Genomic DNA, 26,953 nt, shown 5'->3' with positions numbered 1-26,953 from the left:
TTAGTCTTGACCTCTGCAGATGGTAGTGGGAGGTCCAGAAATTCTGCCGCCTTCCTTACCACAGTATGAAATGAGGCCGCCTCCTCTGTAAATTCCACTGGAGAGGCTAGATCCCACTCAGGGGAAGTGTCTAGTCCATTTGCAGAGTCCAAGCCCTGATAGACCCCCAGGGGCTCAGCAATTTCTCCTTTCTCCAGGAGTTGTCTTTAGAGCCTTAGAGCCTTTCTCCTTGACCTTAACCTGGCCTCTATTCTCGGCGTCGACATGGAATTCACCAATGTCGAAGACCTCTGCTCCATATGATGCTGAGCCTTTCCATGCAGTGTCTACCAAGGAGGCATGGTGACAGCCCAATGCCATGGGACGTCTATTACAAGAAATTACTCTCCTTTTAGGCCTTTTGATTCGTCAGTCTTTCAATCGAGATAGTGAAGGTAAGACTAAACCAGAATGCTCAGTGACTGCTGTTATCTCTTCACCGTCTAACGATCTCAGACAATGAAGATGGCAGCTTCCAGTAACAAGAGCAGGTAGGAAGATCAAAGTATCAAGAAGATTGATCGAAGAAATGTGTGGACACACAAATTTTATAACAATTATAAATTTTCATTTAACAGAGAAGGAGATATAGTGTCTCGAAGTTTTATGACGGAACCCTTTTGGCTCTGAACAGTCTCAGCAGCAGGTAGCAGTGTGATGAAATCGCTGGAGTGGACTGTAATGAAAACTAGGTTTAGAATGTTTGGAGTTCACAGGTACATGCAAAAGAATAAAGACGTGCAATTTACAGCTCCGTGTGTGGCACAGTCATTGGAGCGTACACAGGCTGGGGAGGACGCTGCAAACATGATAAATCAAAACCAGCAAACCGCAAGACCGGCAACCAACGTCAGACCTGCTGGCTTTGCCAATGTTTGCTGTTCTTTATGATACCAAATTGTATTGGTTATTTGTTCCATCATCTGCTTCCCTTTCTTCTTTGATTTTAAACATTGTTTTCTACAGTATATTATTTTTCACTATACCTACCTCTTGAGGCTTATAGATATGTCTTATTAAATGATAAAATAAATAAAATGAACAACAAAGAAAAAAACAAACAAACACACCCAGCATGTTAGCTTTGAGTGCAATGGAAAGGCTTGAGAGTTTTCCTTTATATCATCTTAAAACTGGAAGTGTTGTGAAGTCTAAGGTGGGATCTGGGTTTGCTGTGGCTGAAAATAGCACCCAAAACTGGTTTAGAAACCTTTAACTACTGGAGTACTTAGGGCCTTCAGTATTCAGGCATCTTACCTTCCCTGCTCGCTTGTCTCTTTTGTAGCAGAGGGATCTTCAAGGTCTATAAAAGATGACTAGCGCTAAATGTAGGTGAAGTATGTCACTTGCTTGCTTTATCACTCAACTGCATCACATGATAACCATTTCAGACTGAATCTGTGCCAGTCCCTAAAATGCTGGCTGTACGTTGCAGGGCCTGTTCAAGTTTCAGTTGATCCTATTGTGCCAACGGAACCAGGCATGATTTATAGGTGCCCCACCCAGTAGAATTCTGCCTCAGTCTCTTTTGTGAGTACTACAATTAAGCAAATGAATACAGCAGTCAAAAAGACGCTTTGGAAAGGGTTTTTATTCCAACATAGTCTGTTTCAAATGAAATTGTGAGCAGTTTTCTACAGTCAACTGAAGAGACAGTCTTACTAGCCAGACCCGGTGGTTCAAGTTCTCTATTAATTTACCTGCTTGTAAGTGATATGGACAGAGGTGCGATAGGGACGTATTAGGGTCACTGACATTGATCAGCTGGTCAAATGATTGGTGTACATTTAGGAAAAGACATGTGAAATTTCTAAGCAACTTACTTTAAAGTACCTACTTTTTTTCCATTGATAAAGTTCTGCCACTTTTAACACTGGTATTGTCAAAGTGCCAAAGATGTGCAGGAAAAGGATATTCCTAACTTTTCGAAGCAAATCACTTGAGGGGTGGTTGGAACATTAATTAGTGGAGGCAGGGGGATCAGAAGGATCAAAGGCAAAGGATGGAGCAAGATCATTAGGTCGAGGAGACAGCAAGTGACACATATCGGGTCTGACCCTATGAGGGATGTGGCACTACCAAACTAAACTATTCGCACACATCAGGCTAAAAGTGAGTACACAATGAACTCACCACAACATAATAATTACTGATCTTGACTTCTGTTGCCGTATCAAATAAAATATCAACTCTAATGTGGAACAAAATGTTTAAATAAAAGGTGGCGGAACAGAAATTAATGAAGACATGGTAATACTTGATGTTTCTCTAATACTTTGCCTTCCCATTTCATACAAACAGATCTAATAAAAACTGCTCTTCAGAAGATCTACAGCTAAACATGCTAAACAAATAAAAAAAAGTCTTTATGGTATTTATGGTGATTTCAGTCCACACCTATCCCTTCTTTATGATACATGAACACTGCCAATCATGCAAGACGGACCGCTAACAGCCTCGTTAAATAAGCATGAGCAAACAAATAGGTTCCGCTTTAGTGACCTATCGGAATAACAAATGACTTTTAGCAACAAATGCTGCGCGACATAACTAAAAGAAAAAAAACAAAAGCCTTTTTGACGGGACCACCTGTGTCATTTTGTAATCATGCACATGATGCTTGCATGATCCTACAAAATGACACTTTTGTTTTCCTTTCATTTTAGTTAGGGCAGGGAGGACAAGTACGGCAACCGAGAGCAACACAGAGTGCAGGGTAAGAGACTTACACTAAGGAGACGGTGCACAAAGACACACACACCCACACCAATGGAGTTCTTTACACAAAAGAAAACTGTTGTCCTTGAAAAGCAAGCAGTGGAAGCAGCAATGCCAGCCAGCCAAAGAGATTGTAAAACGACAAAGCTCCATGGAAGGGACAAACATAAAACTGACAAGCTGGGGCACTAATAAGATGCAGCCAAACAAGAGTGACAAGGAATGCCAACGAATGGTAAGCCCCTCTTTGTTCTTGGTAAGCCACAATATGGCTCACAACAGGCCGCACGCACACACGTTGACTAGTGGGTGGAAGCTAAAAGTGGTATCACTTTGATACAGTACTTCCCAACCTGTGGTCCAGGGACCCCTGTGGGTCCGCGAAGCCTCTTAGGGGATCCGTGACGGCTGAGAAAATTGAATAATATTAACAGATTAGGTCTCCAGCTTTCAGAAATGACTCGGGGGGGGGGGGGGGGGAGAGGGTTCCAAGGATTCCAATAATGATTCAGTGGGTGGGGGAGATGGGGGCCCTGGGTTCCAATATTGGTAAAGTGGGGATCCACAGAAGTCAAAAGGTTGGGAACCACTGCTTTAATAGATACAGGTTGTAAAAAAACAACAGCAAAAAAGCAAAACCATTTGCTCTTGTACACATAAGCCAACATGAACGATAGCTTGAGGAAACCAAACTTAGTAACAGTTGTGACAGGTAGACCATGATTGCCGCCCGAATCCACTGTAAAATAAGGAAATAGAAGCAGGTGCAGTGCAGGCAACCAGCTGGGAAGGAGGAAGAGCAAGGCACCAAAGCAAGACAACATTCTGTGATGGAATCTTTTTATCATTGCTTAAAAGAATTCTGTTCGTATCTGGAACTAATAAATGCAGCGGAAGGTGGTCAACACTTCAGTTATCTGTGAAGTCTAAATCTGCCCAGATTTGACAAAAAGAAAATCTCATCATCTAGTTTAATAGTACTAATTAAGGGAAATATTTTATCATCCTGTAAATTACATTTTAATTGCCTGGAAAGAGACCTACCTATATGGCCTTACCTTTGACAATTTTTTTCGCACAGGCATTGTAAACATTTTCTTGAGTTGTGTTTGACTGGAACACATGATCAAAAACGTATGGTTTGGACTGAAATTTAAAAAAAGAATACAGCATTTTTAGATGAAGCCATCTTTTAATTTCACAACATTAACATGTTTACATGTACAAAAAATACATTCAGGAAATAATAAAATACTAATTTTTGCAACACACACTTCCGATATAGGTAACACCAGGCTCCTCACTTAGGATTTTCCCACTGCGTTATGAAATGAAACCTACATTACATTATTACACGATGTTGTTCCCATGCAACTTTAATCATGGTGACAGATTAAGCCACTTTATCTCCTTGGTCTGATGATATACCATTGTCAAAATAAATGCTAAGCTCAAGTGTATGATGATGTGTCAGGCTCTCTATACTCATGTAGGCTAAAACCTTTCACCCAGGTCTGTTTGCACAGGTTCCTACCATCCGCATCTGAATGGGCGTCGCTCTTTCCTAAGCTCCTCCCCTGGGTTTCACTTGCTCTTCACTTAGAGAAAAAACGGTTCAGAGCCTAGACTCCTATTTCGATACCAAAGCTGGACTGGAATACTGATTTGATACCTTGGCAACTTTTCACATTCTTTCAGATGTACATGTGCTCTGTACAACACACTGATGTACACGTTAATCACAAGCATAAAGTAAAATACAATCCGAAGCAACACAACATCCACTATAAGGAACTATGGTTAGTATTCTCTTGGGTTAAATATGTAGAGGAATTATATTTGATCAACAACAAAGCTTTCTACGCCAGTGGTTCCAAACCTTTTGACTTTCGTGGACCTCCACTTTATCATTGCTGGAGGCCCGGAACCCCCACTGAATCTTCACTGGAATCCAGGGACCTAATCTGTTAATATTATTTAATTTTCTAAACAGTCGCGGACCCAGTGAGGAGGGTCCTCAGACCACAGGTTGGGAACTATTGTTCTAAACTATAAAATATCTCTAAAGAAGGTATCCCAAATACAGAATAAAAGTTGGGGGAAACAACAATGATTAAACAACAAAAGGTGATTTATCAGCGAAAAAGAGAAATGCGCAAAAAGGTTTTCCTGAAACTTTTTTCAAATCTTGGAGTGTGGCATGAATGTCCAAGAGGGCAGCCACAATTTAGTCACTTTCTGGGCCTGACTGTGTAAATCCTACAAAAGTATGCCTTGGTGAATGTAATAACCGTTGCTGCTGCCTTTGTGCAAAATGCTGCTGTTTTGGGGAGTTGCTGGACCTTTTCCTTTTCAACTACTGCGCTCATGGAGCAATGCTTTGTGAAAAGGAGGAGAGTGAGGAAGACAGCCTACACAGCCAGGTAGGCCTCTAGCTGAGTGGGCTGTCTTCCTCACTCTCCTACCCTTCACAGAACAGTGCAGTGGTAGGAGGCTGAAATGGACCACAGCCCGCAGCAGTCATGAGTGGAAAAAGTTGTGAAGTCAGCAAGCCTGTGCCTGACAGGAGCTCAGAGGTGAAGAGAAGGATCAGCAGCTTCAGAGGTGGAAGGCTAATGGGGAAGTGGTGAAGTGCCCAGGTAATTTCTCACTGGGCCATGAATAGGGATGAGGATGAACACCAGATTCTAAGCAGACCATCTGAGCAGCATTGCGGCCAGTCCTTGGGTCTGTGGCTTTTCAAGAGGGATCCGTATACTTTGGAGGCACTCCGCCTGCTTTGAACAGAGACCTATAGTGGGAGCGGTGAGCTGGTCATGGCCTTCTCCACCCCTTTTACATGCAGCGTGAGCAGGGCCTCTGTGAGCTGTGCAGCTCAGTTCATACAGGGGGCTAAATGTTTTTACTGACTGTTTGCTATGAGGAGCTGGCGTGACTGAACAGCTATGATGGTTCCCACCGAGAGGCAAATCAGGGTACCAAGCCACACGCAGAAAATACTACCTCAAAACTGGACTGTATTCCAGCATTGGGACAGTTGCACCACCGGGGGAGGAGAGACTGAGAGCCTCTCAATCAGACAAATTAAACTAATATACAAACTCCCTATATAGCACATTCCAGCACATCCAAGAGATTTAACGTATTATTTCAGAGGAGACCATCTCTACAGCCACAACCTTGCAAGCCATCCAGTACATGTGCAGGGCTCTCAATGAGAAGTTTAGAAATGGAGAGAAGTATTGCTGCTCTGACAGGACCTTCACAAGCTGGCCGACAGCCTCACACATGCCAGGACCGTATCTCAGGAGGACGATTTACAATCCTTCACCAAGAATTAAAAGAACCTGCAATATACCATGATCCAGTTGGAGACGGATAGAAGATGCAGGGGAAAGACCCAGGAGGGATGATTTAAGACTTGTGGTAATCCCTAAAGGGCCTTAGACCCAAGAAGTTTTTAACAACCTGGTTTAAATCTTGGGACTCTGGAAATTGATTTTTGTGTGTTTTGTACTGGAAATAGTCTACACAACATTATCTATGAGGCCTCCTCCAAGTGCCCGTCCATGACCCATGATTCTTAAGGTGCTGAACTACGTGGATAGGGGCATCATCCTTGGAATACCCGGGCAGAAACAGGACATAAACTATGACTTAGCTAATATGCTCATTTTTATGGACTACACGGAAATAGGTACAGCATCAGCTGGAGCATTTCAATGAAGAAAAACTCAGTTATACAATTTCAGCACATGTAATACACAGTCAAGAAAAGTGTACTACATCAAGGGGAATCCTTTTTCGATAGTCTGGAGATGTCATAGGGCTGGATTCACGTATGGAAGAAACTTCTAGATAGAGCCTCTACCAGATAACAAGTTACCAAAGGTAAGTAACTTGTTCATTTGATAGAGACTTCTAGCTGCAGATTCCTTACCTTTGAATAGATACCCAAGCCCTAACCTCAGTGGGCTGCGGATAAATCTCCTTTACACTAAAAAGTCCTGTAGGACTGAACGGGCAAAGTGTCTGTCCCTCCGGAACCTGATTGTCCAGGCAGTAATGTTTTGCAAATGTGTGCAAGGATGCCCATGTTGCTGTCTGATAGATATCCAGGACTGGTACGCCCGAGCTAGTGCAGTGGTAGCAGCTTTGCCCCTGGTAAAATGAGTCCTCAAGCTCTCAGGAGGATGCTTCCTGGCCAATGCGTAGCAGATCTTAATGCAGGGAACAACCCAGCACAAAATGGTTTGTTTCTGCACTGCCCGACCCTTCTTTGCTCCCAAGCACCCCAACAAAGAGCTGGTCATCCACCCAGAACTCTTTTGTGTGGTCAAGGTAGAACAACAATGGTCTTTCTGGGTCCAGCCGGTGTAGTCACTCCTCTTCTTTAGAGGGATGTGGTGGAGCAAAGAAGATGGGCCGGGTGATGTTCTGACTCAGATGTAATGGGGTCACCACCTTGGGGAGGAAAGAGGCACAATTCTGAGCACCATCTTGTCTGAAAATATAGTGAGATACTGTGCTTGGATGAAAGAGCATGCATCTCATTCACCCTTCTGGGAGATGGTATTGCCACTAAGAAGGCTGTCTTGATGTTGAGCAGTCGGAGGGGACAGTTGTGTACGGGCTCAAAGAGAGCACACATAAGAAATGTGAGGACCAGATTTAAGTCCCCTTGGGGAATAACAAAGGACGTAGGGGGAAACATATGTACAAGCCCTTTGATGAATCTATGTACAATGGGAGATTTGAAAAGTGAAGGCAGATCAGGCAGCAGAAGAAATGCTGATAAGGCAGAAAGATTGCCCTTGAGACTGCCCAAGGCAGAACCCTACTGGGCAAGAGATAGTATAAAGAGAAGGATATCAGAAAGAGAAGCAGAAAGAGGATCAATAGAACTTTCTGTACAATAATATACCAAGAGTTTCCAATGGCAGGCATACACCGTTTTAGTAGAGGGACACCTGGCTGCCAAAATAACTTAGCAGACTCCAGGAAGAAGGTAAAAAGCCATCAACCGTCGCTCAATCTCCACGCATGAAGGCGCAGAGTTGACCGGTTCGGGTGGAGAACACTCCCCCGCTGCTGCGACAGAAGATTTTTCCAAAGGGGCAGCATGATCGGAGGATCAATGCTTAATTTCAAAAGCTCGAGATACCACTAAGCCACTAAGATTACTTGTGCCTGGTCGTTCCTGATCTTCTTGAGAACTCTGGGCAGAAGTGGTATGGGCGATAAAGCGTACAGGAGGCCTGAATTCCACTCGTGATGAAAAGTGTCGCCAAGCGATTGCCACCTTGGAAACTCCAATGGGCAATACTGCTGACATTGCACGTTCCCTGCGGAGACAAACAGATCTAACCAAGGCTCTCCCCACTGCTGAAAGAGACCTTGGGCCACCTCTGGGGGGCTATACCATTTGTGATCCGATAGGCACCGATGGCTGAGTTTGTCCGCCCTGGCATTCAGAGAATCTGCCAGGTATTGAACTACCAGGGTTATGCCCTGCTGTTCCAACCATGTCCAGAGACACAGAGCCTCTTGACAAAGGGTCCACAAACCAACACAAACTTGTTTGTTGCAGTACCACATTGCGGTGGTGTTGTCTGTGAACATCTGGACTATCTTCACTTTTACAACATGAAGAAATGCTTTCAATGCCAGTCTGATCGTCCGGCGCTTCAGTAAGTTGATATGGTGTTGGGATTCCGCCCAAGACAAGAGACCTCTGATCTCCACCTCTCCCACATGGCCGCCTCATCCCAGAAGTGATGCATCTGTCACTACTGTGAGATCTGGCTGCAGAAGGGAGAGGAGTCTGCCTCTGACCCAATCGCAGTTTACTAACCACCACTGCAGGTCTTTTGCAGTTCCCTCCGAGATCTGAATCATGTCGTTAAGATTCCTGTGATGCTGCGCCGACTGGAACTTCAAGTCCCACTGCAGAGCCCTCATATGCCATCTGGCATGCTTGAGAAACAGGATGCAGGAGGCCATGAGTCCCAACAGCCTCTGAGTCGGTCTCACCGAAATGTAGGATAGAGACTGAAACATCATTATCATAACCTGAATATCCTGGACTTGCTGCTCGGGAGGATAAGCCTGAAACAGCACTGTGTCCAGAACAGCTCAGATGAAAGGGAGCTTCTGAGAGAGAGACAGATGTGAATTTGGCACGTTTACGGTGAACCCCAGCGAATGTCGGTAAGATTCCGCCAAAGTCTGAATGTGGTTGACGAGAAGCTGGGGCACAGAAGCCTTCAACAGCCATTAGGGGAAGGCTAAAAACCCAGCCTGCGCAGATGAGCTGCTACCACAGCCATCACCTTGGTGAACACCCGAGGGGCGGCACTGATGAGACCGAAGGGGAGCATGGTAAACTGAAAGTGCTTTTGGCCCACCTAGAACTGCAAGCAACGCTTGTGGGCAGGCAGGATGGGGATGTGAAAATACGCATCCTGCAACTCCCACACTACCACCCAGTCCCGTTGGTCTAAGGCAGACAAGATCTGAGCAAGAGTGAGCATTTTCAATTTCTCCTTTTTGAGGCGAAGACTGAGGTCCAGCAAATCCAGAATGGGGAAAAGACCCTTGTTCTTTTTGGGAATCAGAAAGTAGCGGGAATAACAACCACTGCCTATTTCTGACATCGGGACCCTCTGTATAGGTCCCTTGGCCAAGAGAGCCATAACTTCCTTGCGGAGCAAAATTAAGTGATCCTCCATCAGCCGTTCTTTGAATGGAGGAATAGAGGGAGGGAAAGACTGGAAGAGGAGGGAATAATCCTCCCTCCAAATGGACATATGTGATCTTGCAGAAGCAAACTAGGAGGACTTGGGCACTGCAGAGGAGGGGGGCTGGGTGATTGGCAACCTCTGGCTAGACCCTCTGGGTCTGAAGGTACCACAACCTCGTCCTCGCACTGGATGCTGAGATGATGGAGGACAGTGGCTGATTTGGGGTGGTGTGGTACCCCACCCCTTCTGAAGCCTGGAAAGTGACGAAAGGCTGACTGCTGACGAGCTGGTGTCGACAGGTTCAAGGAGCTGGCCATAGCCCAAGCGTCAAGTCTGCCTTATCTCCAAAAAGGTGTGAGCCATCGAAAGCCATTTCCATGAGGTTTGTCTGGACATCTCCCGAAAAGCCAGAAGTACGAAGCCAGGCATGGCGTCGAAGGGCCACTGTCGATTAAATCGCCCTGCCTAGTGAGTCGGTCATGTCCAAACCACACCAAACCTTAAACTTGGCTGCGTCTCTCCCATCTTTGACAGCTTGAGTAAGAGTGTCCCATACGTCTTCCAAGACCTGGGGCAGCACCTATGCCACCGTAATCCATAAAGTATGGGGAAAAGGGCCCAATAGGCATGAGGTGTTTATGGACCTCAACACGAGGCTGGAGGAAGAAAACATCTCCTGACCAAGCTGCTCCAGTCTCTTGGATTCCCTATCCGGGGGAGCAGAAGAGAAGGCACCATGGGAAGTGGAGGCCTGGACCACCAAGCTCTCCAGGATGAGGTGTTGGGTGAGGAAACTAGGGTCAGTAGTAGCTGGTCGATGGCGACGGCCGATTGTCCTATTTACAGGAGCCCTTGTGATGTGTTTCGACCACGTCCCCAGCAGGACATCAGTGAAGTCTTCGTTGAAGGGTAACATCGGTTTCGATGTGGATGCCCTCCGGCTGAAGCACCTCTGTCAGGATGTTAGTCCTTACCAGCACTCTAGGCAACTCTAGGTCCAAAACCTCAGCAGCTCTACGCACCACCATGGCGTATGAAGCTCCCTCCTCCATAGCCACAGAAGGAGGTGAGAGCATGCCAGTATTTGGAGAAGTATCCAGTCCACTGGCTCCCCCCTAGATCTTCATGCCAGTTCTGCTCCAATCCATATTCTAAAGGGTCCTCACACCCCTCCCATTCCTCACCTGTGCCTGGCTGTTCGAAATAAGCCTCAGGCACTCTGGGAAGTGTCAGCGCTGTCGGAATCAGCGTCGTACGACATTGTTCCGCCTCAGGATCATCCGCAATGAGGATGAGGCTTGCACCACCGGTGAGCATCGGTTCCGCGGAATCATGTGTGGAACGTCAACGTTCCAGAGTCACCTCATCGTCCGACTGGAATGGTGAAGTCGAAGTCCTCTTGGACTTCTTCTACTTGTGCCTCTTTCTCCGAGTGCCTGGAGGACCTCGAGTGCGAAAAAGAGGTCTTGGGGCTTTTGGAAGGGTCCCGCAACCTCCACGAGCTAGACTGTGACCTACTAGGAGTCGCGGCAACCAACGTCAACTGCCAGGCCGCTAGAAGCGTCAGAGATCGCTCTCTCAAAGCTTTCAGGTCATGGCACAGTAGTCGGAACACGACTTCGAGTCGTGGTCTCTGTCGAGGCACCAGACACATACCTGGTGGGGGTCTGTCACCGACATGGCACAATGGCATGCACCACACAGGTTGGACCCCTTCTTCCTCGAGGACATCTCGTACAGACAGAAAAAAAAAATCTTCAACAAAAAATTGAAAAAGGCCTGCCAAAAAAAAAAAAAAGGCTGAAGGTAGCTCGATCCTGGAACTGCGCTTAGCCGGCGCAGAAGGAAAAGAACTGATGCACGCACACCGAGGTGGTGCCTTTATAGACAATTGTGACGTCACAGACAGCTCCAACGACCCAGACAATGCCACGCTGAGCCGCTCAACGCATGAGGATCCGAATGATGCCACCCGACGGCGCGAGCAGGTTATTTCTCAGCAAAAAATTCCATATTCAAAGGTGAAGCCAGGGAATTCAAAGAAAAGGAATCTGCAGCTAGAAGTGTCTATCAGATATAATCTGGCAGGAATTTCGATTATGGGGTGTAAAATAGATACATATTATACTGCAGTAAATTTGCGGTTTAGCACAGTTCATGCCAATAACACAGTATATAACTGGGTAATGGCTATCTTTAAGAAACGTAAAAGTCGACCATGAAGTTTCAGCACACTTTTGCAGTGTTCTGGGTTCGAGCACTAGATATAGGTAAGCAGTGGGTTTTATTGTTGTTCCCTACCGATTACCACTTTAGAGGTAATAGGTAAAGTAATGTATTTATACTGTTCTCTAGATTTTTTTTTATTTATTTTTTTTACGTTTGCGGAGAACTGTGCTAGTACCTATAAAGTACCGCAGTAGTAACAAGAAACAAATGTAAAAGTTAAAAACACTCTATAACACACTATATTACTTGAAAATAACATAGTACAGAATATTTAATTTTTTTGTAACAAATGTTTTTTAATTCTTTGAATTAGTGCATTAATTCGGAGGTATCTCCACGGTACTCGATCCAAGATTTATACATGTAAAGCATTGAAAACATACTGTAGTACAATAGATTTCTCAAATATAATGTAGCACATTGCATTTTATAAACTGAATAGCACTCCAGTGCACTCTACAATACGCTGCACCACCGTATGCCACTTCAATGAACAGTACTCCACTCTAAACCACTTCAATCTACGCCACTCCATGCCAGTCACGTTTACACCGGTACATTGGGCACTACTCAACTCTACGCCACTGCACTGTATGCTTTTCTACTCTACCACTCTCCACTGAATGCCATTCCAGTCTACGCCACTTCACTCTACACAAGTGGACTACACTGTATGCATATCTAGTCTACAACACTTTCCAACACTGTACGACATGCCACTGCACTGTACAACATGGTACTCCAATTTATGACATTTTACTCAACTGTATGCTATGCCACTCCATGCCACTATACTATATGACATTACCCCTCCACTCTAAGACTTTACTCCACTCTACCCCACTCCAGTGTACTCCACTCCATGACACTTTGGCCTATTCTATGCCACTGCAGCATACTCTACTTAACACCGCTCCACTATCCGACACATTACTCCACTGTATGCAACTCCACTGTACTATACTCTATGGCACTCTATTCCGCTCTATGTCCATCTACCAATGCCACTGTACTACACTCTATTACACTCAAAAACATACCACTCCACTGCTTTCTAAGATACGCCACTCCGCTCCACGACACTCTCCTCCATTGGGCTATACGACACTTCACTCTACAATACTCTACTCTTTGACAGTTTATGACACTCTACTTGCGAACATGTCATTCAGCCACAAAGAATGCCAAAACTAAGACAACACTGCGCCACACTACACTGTACAACACTTCACTCTGCTGCAGTGCACTGCACTATATGGCACTCCACTGTACTTCATCACATTGCACTTCTCTCTAGAAGAATGAACTCCACTGTATTGCCTGCCACAGTAATCCACTGTACCACAGTCCATTGTACAACAGTACTCAACTATACAACTCTCCAGTACACTAAATTCCCCTCTACGCCAATTTACACTGTAATACTCCAATGTTCAACACAATTCTAATGTACCATACACCACTCCACTGTACAACACGCTGCTCCACTCTACAATACTCCACTATATAACACTTTATTTCTCTGCACGCTACGACACACCAACCGATTCCACTTTACAATAATCCACTGTATGAAAACAGACTTTAGGACACTCTCCTCCACTGAAATGTACAACACTGCGCTTAACAACACTTCATTTAATAACATGAAATACTTCAATCTGAAACACATTTTAAAGTTGTAACTGTAACTACTTAAATGTATGCACCACCATCAAATTGCTTTAGTTTGCACATCTCTTTACAGTGTTGTCACCTCACTCACCACACAACATTATCTATAACTCGCGCCTCCGTTATGCACAGGTTATACCTTGCACACTGCATGACATATATCATGTAAAATTATAGCATTGATAACACTTAAGAAGTCTCTAAATACACCATTTCTGAGAACCCACTAAATGGTATAGTGGTGAGTTATAGTTAATGTAATGTAGCTGGTGAGGTGGCAAGACTATGTACGGAGTGGCGTGGCATAGTAAACTGTAGGTGGTGCGTAAATTATAAATAACATAACTAGAAGTTTAGAATTTCTACTGTTTGCATAGCTTAAATTGGGTTTCTATAGCAAGAATAAAGGTTTTGCAACTGAAACAACTGTATGAGTTTGTGTATATAGAAAATGACACTTACCCAGTGTACATCTGTTCGTGGCATGTAGTGCTGCAGATTCACATGCTTTACATAAGTTCGCTAGTGTTGGGCTCAGAGAGTTACAAAGTTTTTTTTCTTAGAAGAAGCTTTTTCAAATCACGAGATCGAGAGACTCCTCCTCTCAGTCATGGGCACTGAGTCCTTAGTTAGATTGTTTTCCCACAGGAGGGTGAAGTAAGGAGTAAAGAATTGTATATGTACATATATTTAGTAAGTAAAGAAGATGTCCATACAATGTATACATGTATTTACATAAGAAAGTACTGCAACAGCTGAAGGCTTCCGGGGAGGAGAGAGGGCGCATGTAAATCTGCAGAACTACATGCCACGAACAGATGTACACTGGGTAAGAGACATTTTCTATTCAATGGAATGTGTAGCTGCAGATACACATGCTTTACATAGACTGAAAAGAAGTCTCCTCCCAAAATAAGCGGTGGCTAGGCCGTAGGAGTTGGAGTACTCTGAAATGGTGTTTTAAGCACAGCTCGACCAACACTTGCTTGTTGTAGAGATAGCACATCCACACAGTAGTGTTTAGTAAATGTGTGTGGTGTGGACCAGGTGTCTGCCATTGGTATATTTGCTAAGAATGACACTGAAGCTCCTTTCTTTATAGTAGAACGCTTTTGGAGTTACTAATAGTTGCCTTTCAGTTTTAAGATGGCAAGTTTGAGTTTGACTATTCATCTGGCCATTCCTTGTTTCGAAACAGGATTACCTTTATAAGGCTGTTGAAAAGCCACAAAAAGTTTAGATTTTCTAAAATCTTTTGTTTTGTCTATATAATACATGAGAGCTCTTATCAGCAACTGAATCTGGCTGTGGAAAGAAGACTGGCAATTCCACTGATTGATTGACGTGAAATCACTTTGGGTAGAAATTTTGGAATTGTCCTAAGTACTACTTTGTGTTTGTGAATTTGGAAGAAGGGCTGTTCTAAAGAGAATGCTTGAATTCCACTTAATTAATCATTCAATCAAAGCATTTGTAAAGCGCACTACTCACCAGTGAGGGTCTCAAGCTGCTGATGGGAGGGGGGGGCTGCTACTGATCCAACAGCCAAGTCTTGAGAGGTCTCCTGAAGGCAAGTAGGTCCTGTGTCTGTCGTAGGTGGGTGAGAAGAGTGTTCCATGTCTTGGCGGCGAGGAGGGAGACCGATCTGCCACTGGCGGCCGTACTGTGGATGCGTGGGACGGTGGCGAGGGCAAGGTCAGCGTAGCGAAGCTGTCGGGTCGGGGTGGAGAAGGAAGTAATTGCTACCAGGAAAGCAACTTTCCATGAGAGAAACTGAAGAGCGCGAGAATGCATGGGTTCAGATGGTGGACCCACAAGCCTTGTGAGCACAATGTTAAGATTTCAGGCAAGATCTGGTAGAGTTCTATGTGGAATAACTCCTTTAAGGCCTTCCATAAACGCTTTTATGACAGGAATTCAAAACAGAGAGGTCTGTTTTGGAGGTAGGCTGATATTGCTGTTAAATGAATTTTATTAGATGAATATGCAAGAATTGCTTTTTGTAAGTAAAGCAAATAACATGCAATATCCTGTACCAATGCTTTAAGTGGAGCAATGTTTTTGGGTTGACAGTAATATACAAAATGTTTCCATTTAGCTGCATAGCACTGGCTGGTTGTAGGTTTACGTGCTTCCTTTAGAAGGTCCATACATTCTGATGGAAGCTGTAGATATCCAAACCCTATGACTTCAGGAGCCTAATAGCTAGGCTAAGCATACTGGGATTGGGATGCCTGATTTGACCTTTGGTTTGAGTCAATAGGTCTGGTCTGTTTGGGAGCTTGTGATGTGGTACTACAGATAGACACAATAGTGTTGTGTACCAGTATTGATGTGCCCATGTGTGAGCTATGAGTATCATAGTGAGGGAAGTGTGACAGATCTTGCTGACCAGAAACAGAATTAGTGGGAGGGGGAGGAAGCGTAAGCAAATTTCCCTGACCAACTGATCCACAGAGCACTGCCCTTGAATCAAGGGTGTGGGTACCTTGATGCGAAGTTTGGGTATTTTGCGATTTCGCTTGTTGCGAAGAGGTCTATGTTTGGTGTTCCCTACATGTGAAAGTACTGTTGAATTACTTGAGGGTGAATCTCCCATTCGTGTGTTTGTTGCTGCGTCCTACTTAAGAGGTCCACTAGTTGGTTGTATATCCCTGGGATACTCTGCTAAGAGGTGAATGCGATTGTGAATTGCCCATTTCCAAATTGTCTGTGCTAGAAGGGGCAATTGAAATGAGTATGTGTGTGCCCCGTTTCTTCAGATAATACATTGTTGTCATGTTGTCTGTCCTGCTTAACACGGTCTTGTGTGTGATCTGTGGTTGGAATGCTTTGAATGCCAAGAACCCTGCAAGCAATTCCAAGTGGTTTATGTGGTAAATCTGCTGGATTGAGTCCCATTCTCCCTGTATCGTAAGATTGTTGAGATGGGCTCCCCAACATGTCACTAATGCATCTGTGGTGATTATGGTTTGTGGCACAGGGTGCTGAAATGGCGGCCCTTTTGGTAAGTGGGTGTGATTTCACCATTGCAGAGTTGTACGTTTGGCAAACCAACAACACTAGATTGTGAAGCTGACCCTGTGCCTGAGACCATTGTTGTGAAAGACACTGTTGCGGGGTCTCATGTTTAGACGTGCATTGGGCACTATTGGTATGCAGGATGCCATCATTCCCAACAGTTTCCTAATAAACCTTGCTGTGTAAGTTTGATTGTATTGTAGATGAGGTATGAAATTGTGAAACACGTGATTTCTTTGTGGGTTTGGGTAGGCTAATGCTGACTGAGTGTTCAGAATTGCTCCCAGATATGGTTGTATTTGCGCTGGCTGAAGGTGTGACTTCTGGTAATTAATTGTGAGCCCTAGATTGTGTAGGGTATCGATTGTGTATTGTGTGTGTTGTTGACAGGTTTGAATGGTGCTGGCTTTTATGAGCCAGTCATCCAGATAGGGAAAGACATGTATATACTGTTTTCTGAGGTGTGCTGCAACCACTGCTAGGCATTTGGTAAATACCCTTGGAGCCGTTGCTACTCCAAAGGGTAGCACTTTGAATTGGTAGTGCTTGCCTGCTATCACACAGCTCAAGTATTTACAGTGTGCAGGATGTATGGGAAAATGGAAGTAAGCATCTTTTAGAACTAATGCTGTCATATAGTCTTGTTTTTGTAACAAAGAGATGACATCCCGAAGAGTGACCATGTGGAAATGCTCTGAGAAAATGTACTGATTGAGAGGTCTGAGATTGAGGATTGGTCTGAGAGTGCCATCCTTTTTTGGTATGAGGAAGTATAGAGAATATACTCCTGTTACTTGTTGAGGGATAGGTACTACCTCTATTGCAAGTTTGAGTAGAAGGGATTCTACCTCTTGTTTTAGCAGAACAATGTGTTCTGGAGAAAGCCTGTGTGAATGAGGGGGAATATTTTGTGGAGTGGAGATGAGTTCTAGGCAATAACGATTGTGGATAATTGACAGTACCCATTTATCTGATGTAATTTTGCAGCATTGATGGCAGCAATGTTGCAGTCTTCCTCCAACAGGAGATGTGTGCTGTGTAGGGATGCAGAGAAAGTCACTGCTTTGATGAGGTGGATCACCTCTTGTGGCAGTGGATTTACCCCTACTTCTGAGGTTGGGTCGTCTATAGGATCCTCCGAAAACTCCCCTAGAATACTACGGATGTCCCTGATTTTGTTGGGACGTAGAGGCCTCTGATGTTTGGGGTTTAAAACCCCTCTGAATTGGGGCTTGCAAAATGTACCCCAAAAAGGTGTTGTGTAAAGGGCACCCATGGCCTTTGCTGTATCCGAGTCCTTTATTAATTTTTTGATGGTGGTATCCACCTCTGGTCCAAATAGCTGCTGTTTGTTAAATGGCATATTAAAGACTGCTTGCTATATCTCAGGTTTGAATCCTGAGGACTGCAACCAAGCATGTGGTCTGATCATAACGCTAGTATTTAAACCCCTAGCTGTGGTGTGTGCTGCATCTAGAGCAGATCTAAGTTGGCAATAGCTTGTCCTTCTGCCACTACCTGCTGTGCCCTTTTTTGGTGTTCCGTAGGGAGATAGTGGAGGAACTCTAGCATCTAGTCCCATTGGGCCTCGTCGTACCTGGCCAAAAAAGCATGGGAGTTGGCAATTCTCCACTGATTTTCAGCCTGAGTTGCCACTCTTTTGCCTGCTGCATCAAATGTGTGGCTCTCTTTATCAAGGGGAGGAGCAACCCCTGTGGACTGACTGTTTGCTCTTTTTCTAGCTGCACTGACAACAATGGAATCATATGGTAATTTTTGTGTCATGAAGAGTGGATCTGATGGCGCTGGCTTTATATTTTTTGTCCACCCTTGATGTGAGTACTCTAGCCTTTGCTAGTTCTTTAAAAATATCATCAGCATGTTTTAGCATGCCTGGTACCATTAGCAAACATTGGTACTGTTTATTTGTAGATGACAGGGTGTTAAACAGAAAGTCATCCTCTATGGGTTCAGAGGGCAGCTGCACATTGTGGGATGTGGCTGCTCTAGCAATCAGCTGATTATAGGCCGTTGCGTCTTCTGGTGGAGATGGCCTAGTGGGATATAGAGCAGTGTAATTAGATGGGATAGGGTCAGAATCATATACATCCCATGGGCCTACAATGTAAGTATTGTCACCCATATAATCCCCATGTGAAGAGTCAGGAGACTGCATAGAGTACTGTGTAGGTGAAGGTGGTGGAGTCTGAGGTGGTGGAAAAGTGGGAAGCAGGAGGAGAGTGCGGTGGAGAAGACTGTTGTACTGTCTTTGGTTTCTCCTTGTGCTCAAATATTTTTGCAGGGGAAGGCCCAGGTTCCAAACTTTACTGAAAAGACAGTTTCCTCTTCGTTATTGAAGGAGGATAGACAATCTTCTCAGTGTCTTTTTGAATATATACTTTCCGTTGTTTATGGTCTATCACTTCAAGAATGAGTCTAATATCTGCTGGTTCCACTGTAGATGGAACATATCTGCTTCCTAGAGTTCTATGCTCCAAAAGCGTGGCGATTCACTGCTTTAATCGGGCCGAAAATGTGGGCTCTGAACCAAATGGGAGTTTATCGGCTCAGAAGAGGAGCTTGGTTGCTTCGGCACCAAGGTGGCATGCAAAGTTTCAGGTTCCGAAGAGGAAGCCTTCATCTTGCGACTCAAGACCGAAACAGGCGTGGCAGTCTGCTCGGTCAAAAACATTTGGATATTCTGCAACGCTGAACCAGAGGGTCAGTCGTCGAGATGTAACTTAAGGGCCCGACCATGGCCGGTAAGCAGTGGTGGACCCAAGACCATTTGTGTTGACTTTTTGTGACGTTTCTGGTGATGGAAAGGGGCTGGCGTACTTGTGTACTGCACCGCAGGAATAACTTGGCTTTCCCCCATCTGAGTCACAGTCGGAATCTGAGTCTGCGATGGAAACCGCAATGTGCGCCTGTTCGTCACCGAAAATGTCAGGCATTTCTTCGGTCGACTTCAATGCCATTTCCAGCCGACGCACTCTCCGATCCCACAGTATTTTTGGAGCGGAAGGATCTGCACGCCTCACAGATTTCCTCCTGGTGGTCTGGAGAGAGGCAGAGGTTACACACCGAGTGCTGGTCGATGCAGGGGAACTTAGCGTGGCACCGAGGGCAGAATCGAAACAGAGTATGATCCATGAAACTGTGACGCAGTAGGCCCGAGAAGGCCCAAGAAGGGCACAGGCGCCCGAAAGGGCATTTAATCGATCCCGATGCTACAATCGGATCAAGCGTAGTATAGAAAAAGCATTAAAAAACGATACCAACATTTAAACGAAAGATAGAGAAGTTCAGATAGTACCAAATCGAGATCTAGCCGAGCGAGAGAGGACACGTTGAACCCGACGGAGGGAAAGAAAACAATCTAACAAAGGACTCGAGAGGTGTCACTCGATCGTGTGACTCGAAAATGTTTATTCGAAGAAAAACAACTTGTAACACTCAGAGTCCAACACTAGATGGCAAACTTATGCAAAGCATGTGTATCTGCAGCTACACGTGCCATCAAAAAAATATATATATGCAGATACACATGCTATGCATAGACTACAAAGCAGTTAGTCCTCCCCAAAAAGCGGTGGCTAGCCTGTAGGAGTTGAAGTTCTTTGAAATAATGTTCTTAAGACAGTTTGCCCTACAGTGGCATGTTGTTGAGAGAAAACATCAACACAGTAGGGTTTAGTAAATGTATGCGGGGTTGACCATGTTGCTGCTTTACATATATCAACCTTTGGTATGTTTCCTAAAAAAGCCATTGTTGCAACTTTCTTTCTTGAGAATGTGCTTTAGGAGTGATTAAAAGTTGTATTTTTGCTTTGATATAACATGTTTGTATACATCTAACAATCCATCTTGCTAAACCTTGTTTTGATATAGGATTGCCTGCATGTGATTGTTGGAAAGCAACAACAAGTTGCTTTGTTTTCCTAATCTGTTTAGTTCTGTCTATATAGTACATACATAAGAGCTCTTTTTAGATCTAGGGTATGAAGAGCTCCTGCCACAGAATCTGGCTGTGGAAAGAAGACTGGCAATTCCACTGTTTGATTGATGTGAAAAGGAGATACTACTTTTGGTAGATATTTTGGATTTGTTCTTAGTACAACCTTATGTTTGTGTACTTGGAAAAAAGGTTCTTCAAGAGTGAATGCTTGTATTTCACTAACTCTTCTTAAAGAAGTAAATGCCACAAGGAAGGCAACCTTCCATGTCAAAAATTGAATTTGGCAAGACTGCATGGGTTCAAAAGGGTGGTCCCATGAGTCTTGTAAGTACAATATTTAAAGTCCATGATGGAACTGGTGGTGTTGTGGGTGGAATTAGGCGTTTTAATCCCTCCATGAAGGCTTTGATAACAGGAACTCTGAATAAAGAAGTATGTTTAATAGTTTGTAAGTATGCAGATATTGCAATAAGGTGTATTTTTTATGGAGGAAAAAGCTACATTTATTTTCTGTAAATGAAGTAAATAACATACAATATCTTGTATAGATGCTGTAAGTGGATCTATGGTCTTAGATTGACAATAGTAGACAAATCTCTTCTACTTGTTTGTGTAGCACTGTCTAGTAGTGGGTGGTTTTGTGCTTGTTTAATGACTTCCAAACATTCAGATGAAAGATTTAAGTATCCAAATTCTATGACTTCAGGCGCCAAATCGCTAGATTGAGAGCATTGGGGTTTGGATGCCTGATTTGACCTTGTTTTGTGTTAACAAATCTGGTCCGTTTCGGAGTTTGGAGTGAGATACTACAGACTGATTTTGGTATTTTAAAGAAAATCCTAGGTTGTGCAGAGTTTCTATCATGTAACGTGTAGGTTTTTGGCATTGTGTACGATTGTTTGATTTTATCAGCCAATCGTCTAGATATGGAAAGACATAGATGTGTTGTCTTCTTAAGTATGCTGCTACTACCGCTAGACACTTTGTGAACACCCTGGGAGCTGTTATGCCAAATGGTAACACTTTGAACTGGTAGTGTTTTCCTGCTATGACAAACCTGAGATATTTTCTTTGAGCTGGGTGGATGGGTGTGTGGAAACACACATCTTTTAAGTCTAGAGCGGTCATAAAATCTTGTTTTTGTAGCAGTGGAATAACATCTTGCAGAGTTACCATGTGAAAATGCTCTGACAAGATGTAGAGATTGGGGGGCTTGAGGTCTAATATTGGTGTGAGGGTGCCATGTTTTTGGGGAATTAGGAAGTATAGTGAGTATATTCCTGAACCTTGTTGGGACTGTGGAACTACTACTTTCGCTTGTTTGAGTAGTAGAGATTGAACCTCTTGTAGCAGAACTGTATGTTCTGGGGATAATTTGTGATATTTTGGTGGAATGTTTGGAGGGGTGTTTATCAATTCTAGGCAATAGCCACTGCAGATAATTGATAATACCCGATTGTCTGTGGTGATATTTTGCCAATGAGAGTGGAACTGCTGTAGTCTTCCCCCCCACAGGAGATGTGTGGAGTGGAAGGGAGTGAAGGAAGTCACTGATTTGGTTGTTGGCTCTTTAGAGGTTTGGAATTTACCTCTAATTCTAGAGTATTGACCTCTGTATGTTCCTCTAAACCCACCTCGCGGGTACTGGGTTTGATATGGTTGCTTTGTTTGTGAGGTAGAAGCCTCGGAGGATTGTGCTCTAAAACCTCCTCGAAACTGAGGCTTACGAAATTGCCCCCTATATGGTGTTGTGTACAGAGCACCCATTGCTTTTGCTGTATCAGAGTCTTTTCGTAATTTATCGATTGTAGTGTCGACTTCTGGTGCCAAATAGGTGGTTTTTATCAAAAGGCATGTTTAACACAGCCTGTTGAATTTCTGGTTTAAAATGAGAGGAGCGTAGCCATGCATGTCTTCTAATTGTAATGGCTGTGTTAATGCTCCTTGCAGCTGTATCAGTAACATCAAGGGCAGATCTTATTTGATTGTTGCTAATGGCTTGCCCTTCCTCTACCACTTGTTGTGCCCGCTTTTGGTGTTCTTTTGGGAGATGCTGTATAATATCCTGCATCTCATACCAATGAGCTCTATCATAGAGGGCTAGCAGTGCTTGAGAATTAGCTATTCTCCATTGATTTGCTGCTTGGGAAGCAACTCTTTTCCCTGCAGCGTCAAATTTTGTGCTCTCTTTGTCAGGAGGGGGTGCATCTCCTGAAAACTGGCTATTTGCCCTCTTTCGTGCTGCACTAACCACCACTGAATCTGGAGGCACCTGATGAATAATATAATCTTGGTCAGAGGGTGCAGGCTTACATTTATTTTCTATACTAGGTGTGATGATTCTAGATTTCACAGGCTCACTAAACATTTGGTCTGCATGTTTTACCATGCCCAGTAACATTGGGAGACATTGGTACCTAGAATGTGTTGAAGATAATGTATTAAATAGAAAATCTTCTTCCAATGGTTCAGAGTGCAATGTTACCCCATGATAGGCTGCAGCCCTGGCTATGACCCGGTTGTATACTGTGGTATACTCAGGTGGAGATGTTTTGGATGGGTAAGTATCTGGGTCATTATCTGGGATGGGATCAGGATCATAAAGGTCCCATGGATCTACTATGTCTTCTTGCGAAATAAAAAGAGTGTATTGGAGAAGGCATTGGTGGAGGGCTGGTGTGGGGAGAGACAGATAGTTACAGAGAATGAGGAGGAGAAGAGTGAGGAGGTACTGGCTTCTTCTGCCTTTGCACTTTTGCTGGTGGCTGTGCAGTGTCCAGTTCTTCTTGGAATGCCAGCTTTCTTTTTGTTTTTAAAGGAGGTGCTGTAATAATCCTTCCTGTCTCTTTATGGATGTGTATTCTAGATTGTCTCTCATCCATAATTTGTAGTATGGGCTCAGTGTCCGACTCTTCCTCAGAGGTTTTATGGCTTTCTCTTAATTTTCTGGAAAGTTCTTGCTCCTCTGTATATGATGTCTTTTTCTGTTCCGAAGTCGGTTGTTTTTTTCGGTACCGAAAATGTTGTGGAAGGTCTTGGCTCCGAAGCTACCTTTCGAATTTTCGACTCCGAAACTTGGTGTTCGCTGCTGGAGTCTGAAATTGAGCCTTTTATAGTTTTACTCGACTCCGAAGTGGACGGAGGAGTGGCCTTTTTCGGCGCTAATCTCGGAGGTCAGTCGCCGACAGTCTTTTTTCGGACCGAACTATGGCCTTCCGACAGTGGTTTACCCAAGGCCTTAGGATGTTTCTTGTGTGGGAGTGCAGGGGCAGACGTACTCACATGCTAGCCAGCTGTGATGGGTCTGTCGTCTTCGGATTCCTGTTCGGAGTCTGTGTCTCGGATAGAGACTGCTGTCTGCGCCTGCTCTTCTTCGGTGACGTCAAGATATTCACTGATTTTCGAAGCCATTTCAAGTCTTTGTTCTCTTTGATCTCAGAGTCTTTTTTGATCGAAACGATCGACAGGCCTCACTGTTTTCCTTCCGATGGTCTGAAGAAAAGCACAAGCTGCAAACCAAATGCTGGTCTGTATGTGGGTACTTCGCGTGGCACCGAGGACCGAATCGGAATGGAGTCTGATCCATCAGGCTCTCCACGCCGTAGGCCCGAGTTAAGCGCACAGACCGAAGGGCGAACAAAGTGATTTTGCGACGGTACTACCGGTTCGATGCTAGATAGAGAATGTGATCGAAACAATACCAATGAAAAGGAAGGTTTTCTAAAGTTTTCCAAATCGAAATCTCTGAGACAGAGGAAATACATCCGAACCCGACAGCGGAAAGAAAACAATCTAACAATGGAGTCAACACTAGATGTCGGAATGGATATGCATAGCATTTGTATCTGCAGCTACACATGCCATCGGACATATATATATATATATATATATATATATATATATATATATATATACACACATACATACACAAACATATATACATTGTTGAGTACTTGTGAGAATTTTTCATTGCTCACTGCTGTTTGCCAATATTCCCCTTCCGTGCTGCATACTATTTACTGGCAGAGGGAGTTATCTTAATTCATAACGACCTCCTTTTAAGCTGTATGTAGAAAGGATATTGCTAGAACCATTTATATCACTTCGTGTTAAATTGGGATTTAAATAAATCCCTTACAACATCAGGCAGCAAAAAAATAAAATTATGAAAGCATTACAACCTATAATGGGGTAACAAATAGAAGGCTTATTTAACATTTTGTTTGAAAAATTTAATTTACAGTTTGGCAAGATTGCCAAGAATGAAAATATAGGATTGGTGTTATATAAATGTATATTCTGATTTTTAAAACTACATCTATGACTGTGAGTTTTGAATTAATTGTAAAGAATAAAGATTTTAACATTTCTGTGGTAAAAATGTTTGTGTGTGCTTCGCTTTTTTCTTGGATATGTCTTTTTTTTGTTTGATGCTTAATTTTCATCGATCATGGCCAATTTTTCGTTCTCAGTGGCCAAATTAGGCACAATTATGGTCAATTAAAAATAAACCAAATGAACGAGTTACTTACCTTCGGTAACGACTTTTCTGGTGGATACATTAGCTACCTGTGGATTCCTCACCTCATGAATACTCCCATGGCGCCAGCATTCGACGGAAATCTTCTTACCAGTCTCTGCACGTCGACGAGGACGTCACTGTCTCGCACGCGACGCCGTCTGACGTCATACAGGCAATAAGAGGTCCTCGACGACGTGCGGACGTCAGTACCAATCATTTTTTACGTGCATGAGAACAACCAGGCAATGCAATGAAAGAACAAAGCAACATCCATTATATTGTAAAAATACACCACATTGTATGAATAACTGTAAATCTTTTTATGTACATATATATATACATATATATATATATATATATATAAAACTCTCTCTTTTAAAATATACACACACACCAAGTATATACATAAAGATATATACACATATACCTATATATATATATAAATATATTATATATATACATCTATTGCACCCTCAAAGATCAAGAGGAGCGCACTCAAGGATTACTTGGCAAGACCATAACGGCAACGGGGAGGCGGGTGGGACCGTGAGGAATCCACAGGTAGCTAATGTATCCACCAGAAAAGTCGTTACCGAAGGTAAGTAACTCGTTCTTCTGATGGATACAACTACCTGTGGATTCCTCACCTCATGAATAGAGTCCCAAAGCAGTACCACGCCCGGCGGTGGGTGCCTAAATGGTCAAACCAAGAAATCCTGCAGCACTGACCGTGCAAAATGGCCGTCCCTTCTAACCTCAGAATCTAAACAGTAATGTTTTGCAAAAGTGTGAAGGGACGACCAAGTTGCGGCCTTGCAGATGTCGACCACAGGAACACCTCTGGCTAAGGCCGAAGTGGCCGACTTAGCTCTGGTGGAATGAGCTCTAATGCCCTCAGGAGGATCCTTCTTTGCCAAAGAGTAACATATTTTAATGCAAAGAACAACCCACCTGGATAGTGTTCTCTTGTGGACTGCCTTTCCTCTCCTCTTGCCCACGTATCCAATAAACAGCTGATCCTCCAGCCTGAAATCCTTTGTTCTATCGATAAAGAAGCTCAACGCTCTCTTTGGGTCCAGACGGTGCAGTCTTTCTTCCTCTTTGGAAGGATGAGGCGGAGGATAGAACGTGGACAAAGTAATTGCCTGAGCCAAATGGAAGGGTGAAACAACCTTCGGGAGGAAAGCAGCCTTGGTCCTCAACACCACCTTATCCCCATAAAAAGTTGTATAAGGGGGTTTTACTGATAAGGCCTGCAACTCACTCACTCTCCTTGCTGATGTTATAGCTATCAGGAAGACTGTTTTTAAAACCAAATACCTCAAGGGGCAAGAATGCATAGGTTCAAAAGGGGACCCCATAAGGAAAGTCAGGACTAAGGACAAATCCCATTGCGGCATAACGAATGGCTTTGGAGGATATTGATTTAGAAGACCTTTCAAGAATCTGATAACAATAGGGGATTTAAATAAAGATGGTTGGTCTGGAAGACATATGAAGGCTGACAAGGCCGATAAATAACCTTTAATGGTAGCCACTGCACAACCTTTCTGCGCCAGAGATAGAGCAAAAGACAAAACGTCCGATAGATGAGCATGTAAAGGATCAATCTGCCTCTCTCCACACCACGCAACAAATTTAGACCACCTATTAGCGTAGATAGATTTAGTGGAGTGTCGCCTGGCCGCTAATATAACATCCACTACCTCAGGCGGGAGAGAGAAGGAACTCAGGTTGCCCCGTTCAATCTCCAGGCATGTAGGTGCAGACTCTGGAGGTTGGGGTGTAGAACCTGCCCCTGCGACTGCGAGAGGAGGTCTGCCCTGAAAGGGAGACGGAGCGGCGGGCACGTTGAGAGTTGGAGAAGGTCGGAGTACCACACCCTCCTTGTCCAATCCGGAGCTATTAAGATTACTAGAGCCCGGTCTTGGCGAATCTTCCTCAATACTCGAGGAATCAAGGGTATGGGAGGAAACGCGTAAAGCAACTGGCCGCACCAGGTCATTTGAAACGCGTCCCCCAACGCTTCCTGCATCGGATACTGAAGGC

General features: G+C 44.0%; 1 protein-coding gene across 2 annotated transcripts in view; it reads right to left on the bottom strand.

Moving 5' to 3' along the window:
- KIF5B (kinesin family member 5B) overlaps nt 1–26,953 on the bottom strand; it is an 811,383-nt gene that overhangs the window by 717,088 nt on the left and 67,342 nt on the right. For both annotated transcript variants that reach the window (XM_069211250.1, XM_069211252.1), the window contains exon 2: nt 3,816–3,903. In XM_069211250.1, the coding sequence (XP_069067351.1) occupies nt 3,816–3,903 (88 nt within the window). The remainder of the gene's footprint in view (nt 1–3,815; nt 3,904–26,953) is intronic.

The sequence above is a fragment of the Pleurodeles waltl genome, chromosome 10, assembly GCF_031143425.1.
Source record: "Pleurodeles waltl isolate 20211129_DDA chromosome 10, aPleWal1.hap1.20221129, whole genome shotgun sequence".
Taxonomy (NCBI): domain Eukaryota; kingdom Metazoa; phylum Chordata; class Amphibia; order Caudata; family Salamandridae; genus Pleurodeles; species Pleurodeles waltl.
Note: the sequence above shows the minus strand (reverse complement) of the source record. Positions and strands in the feature narration are given on the sequence as shown.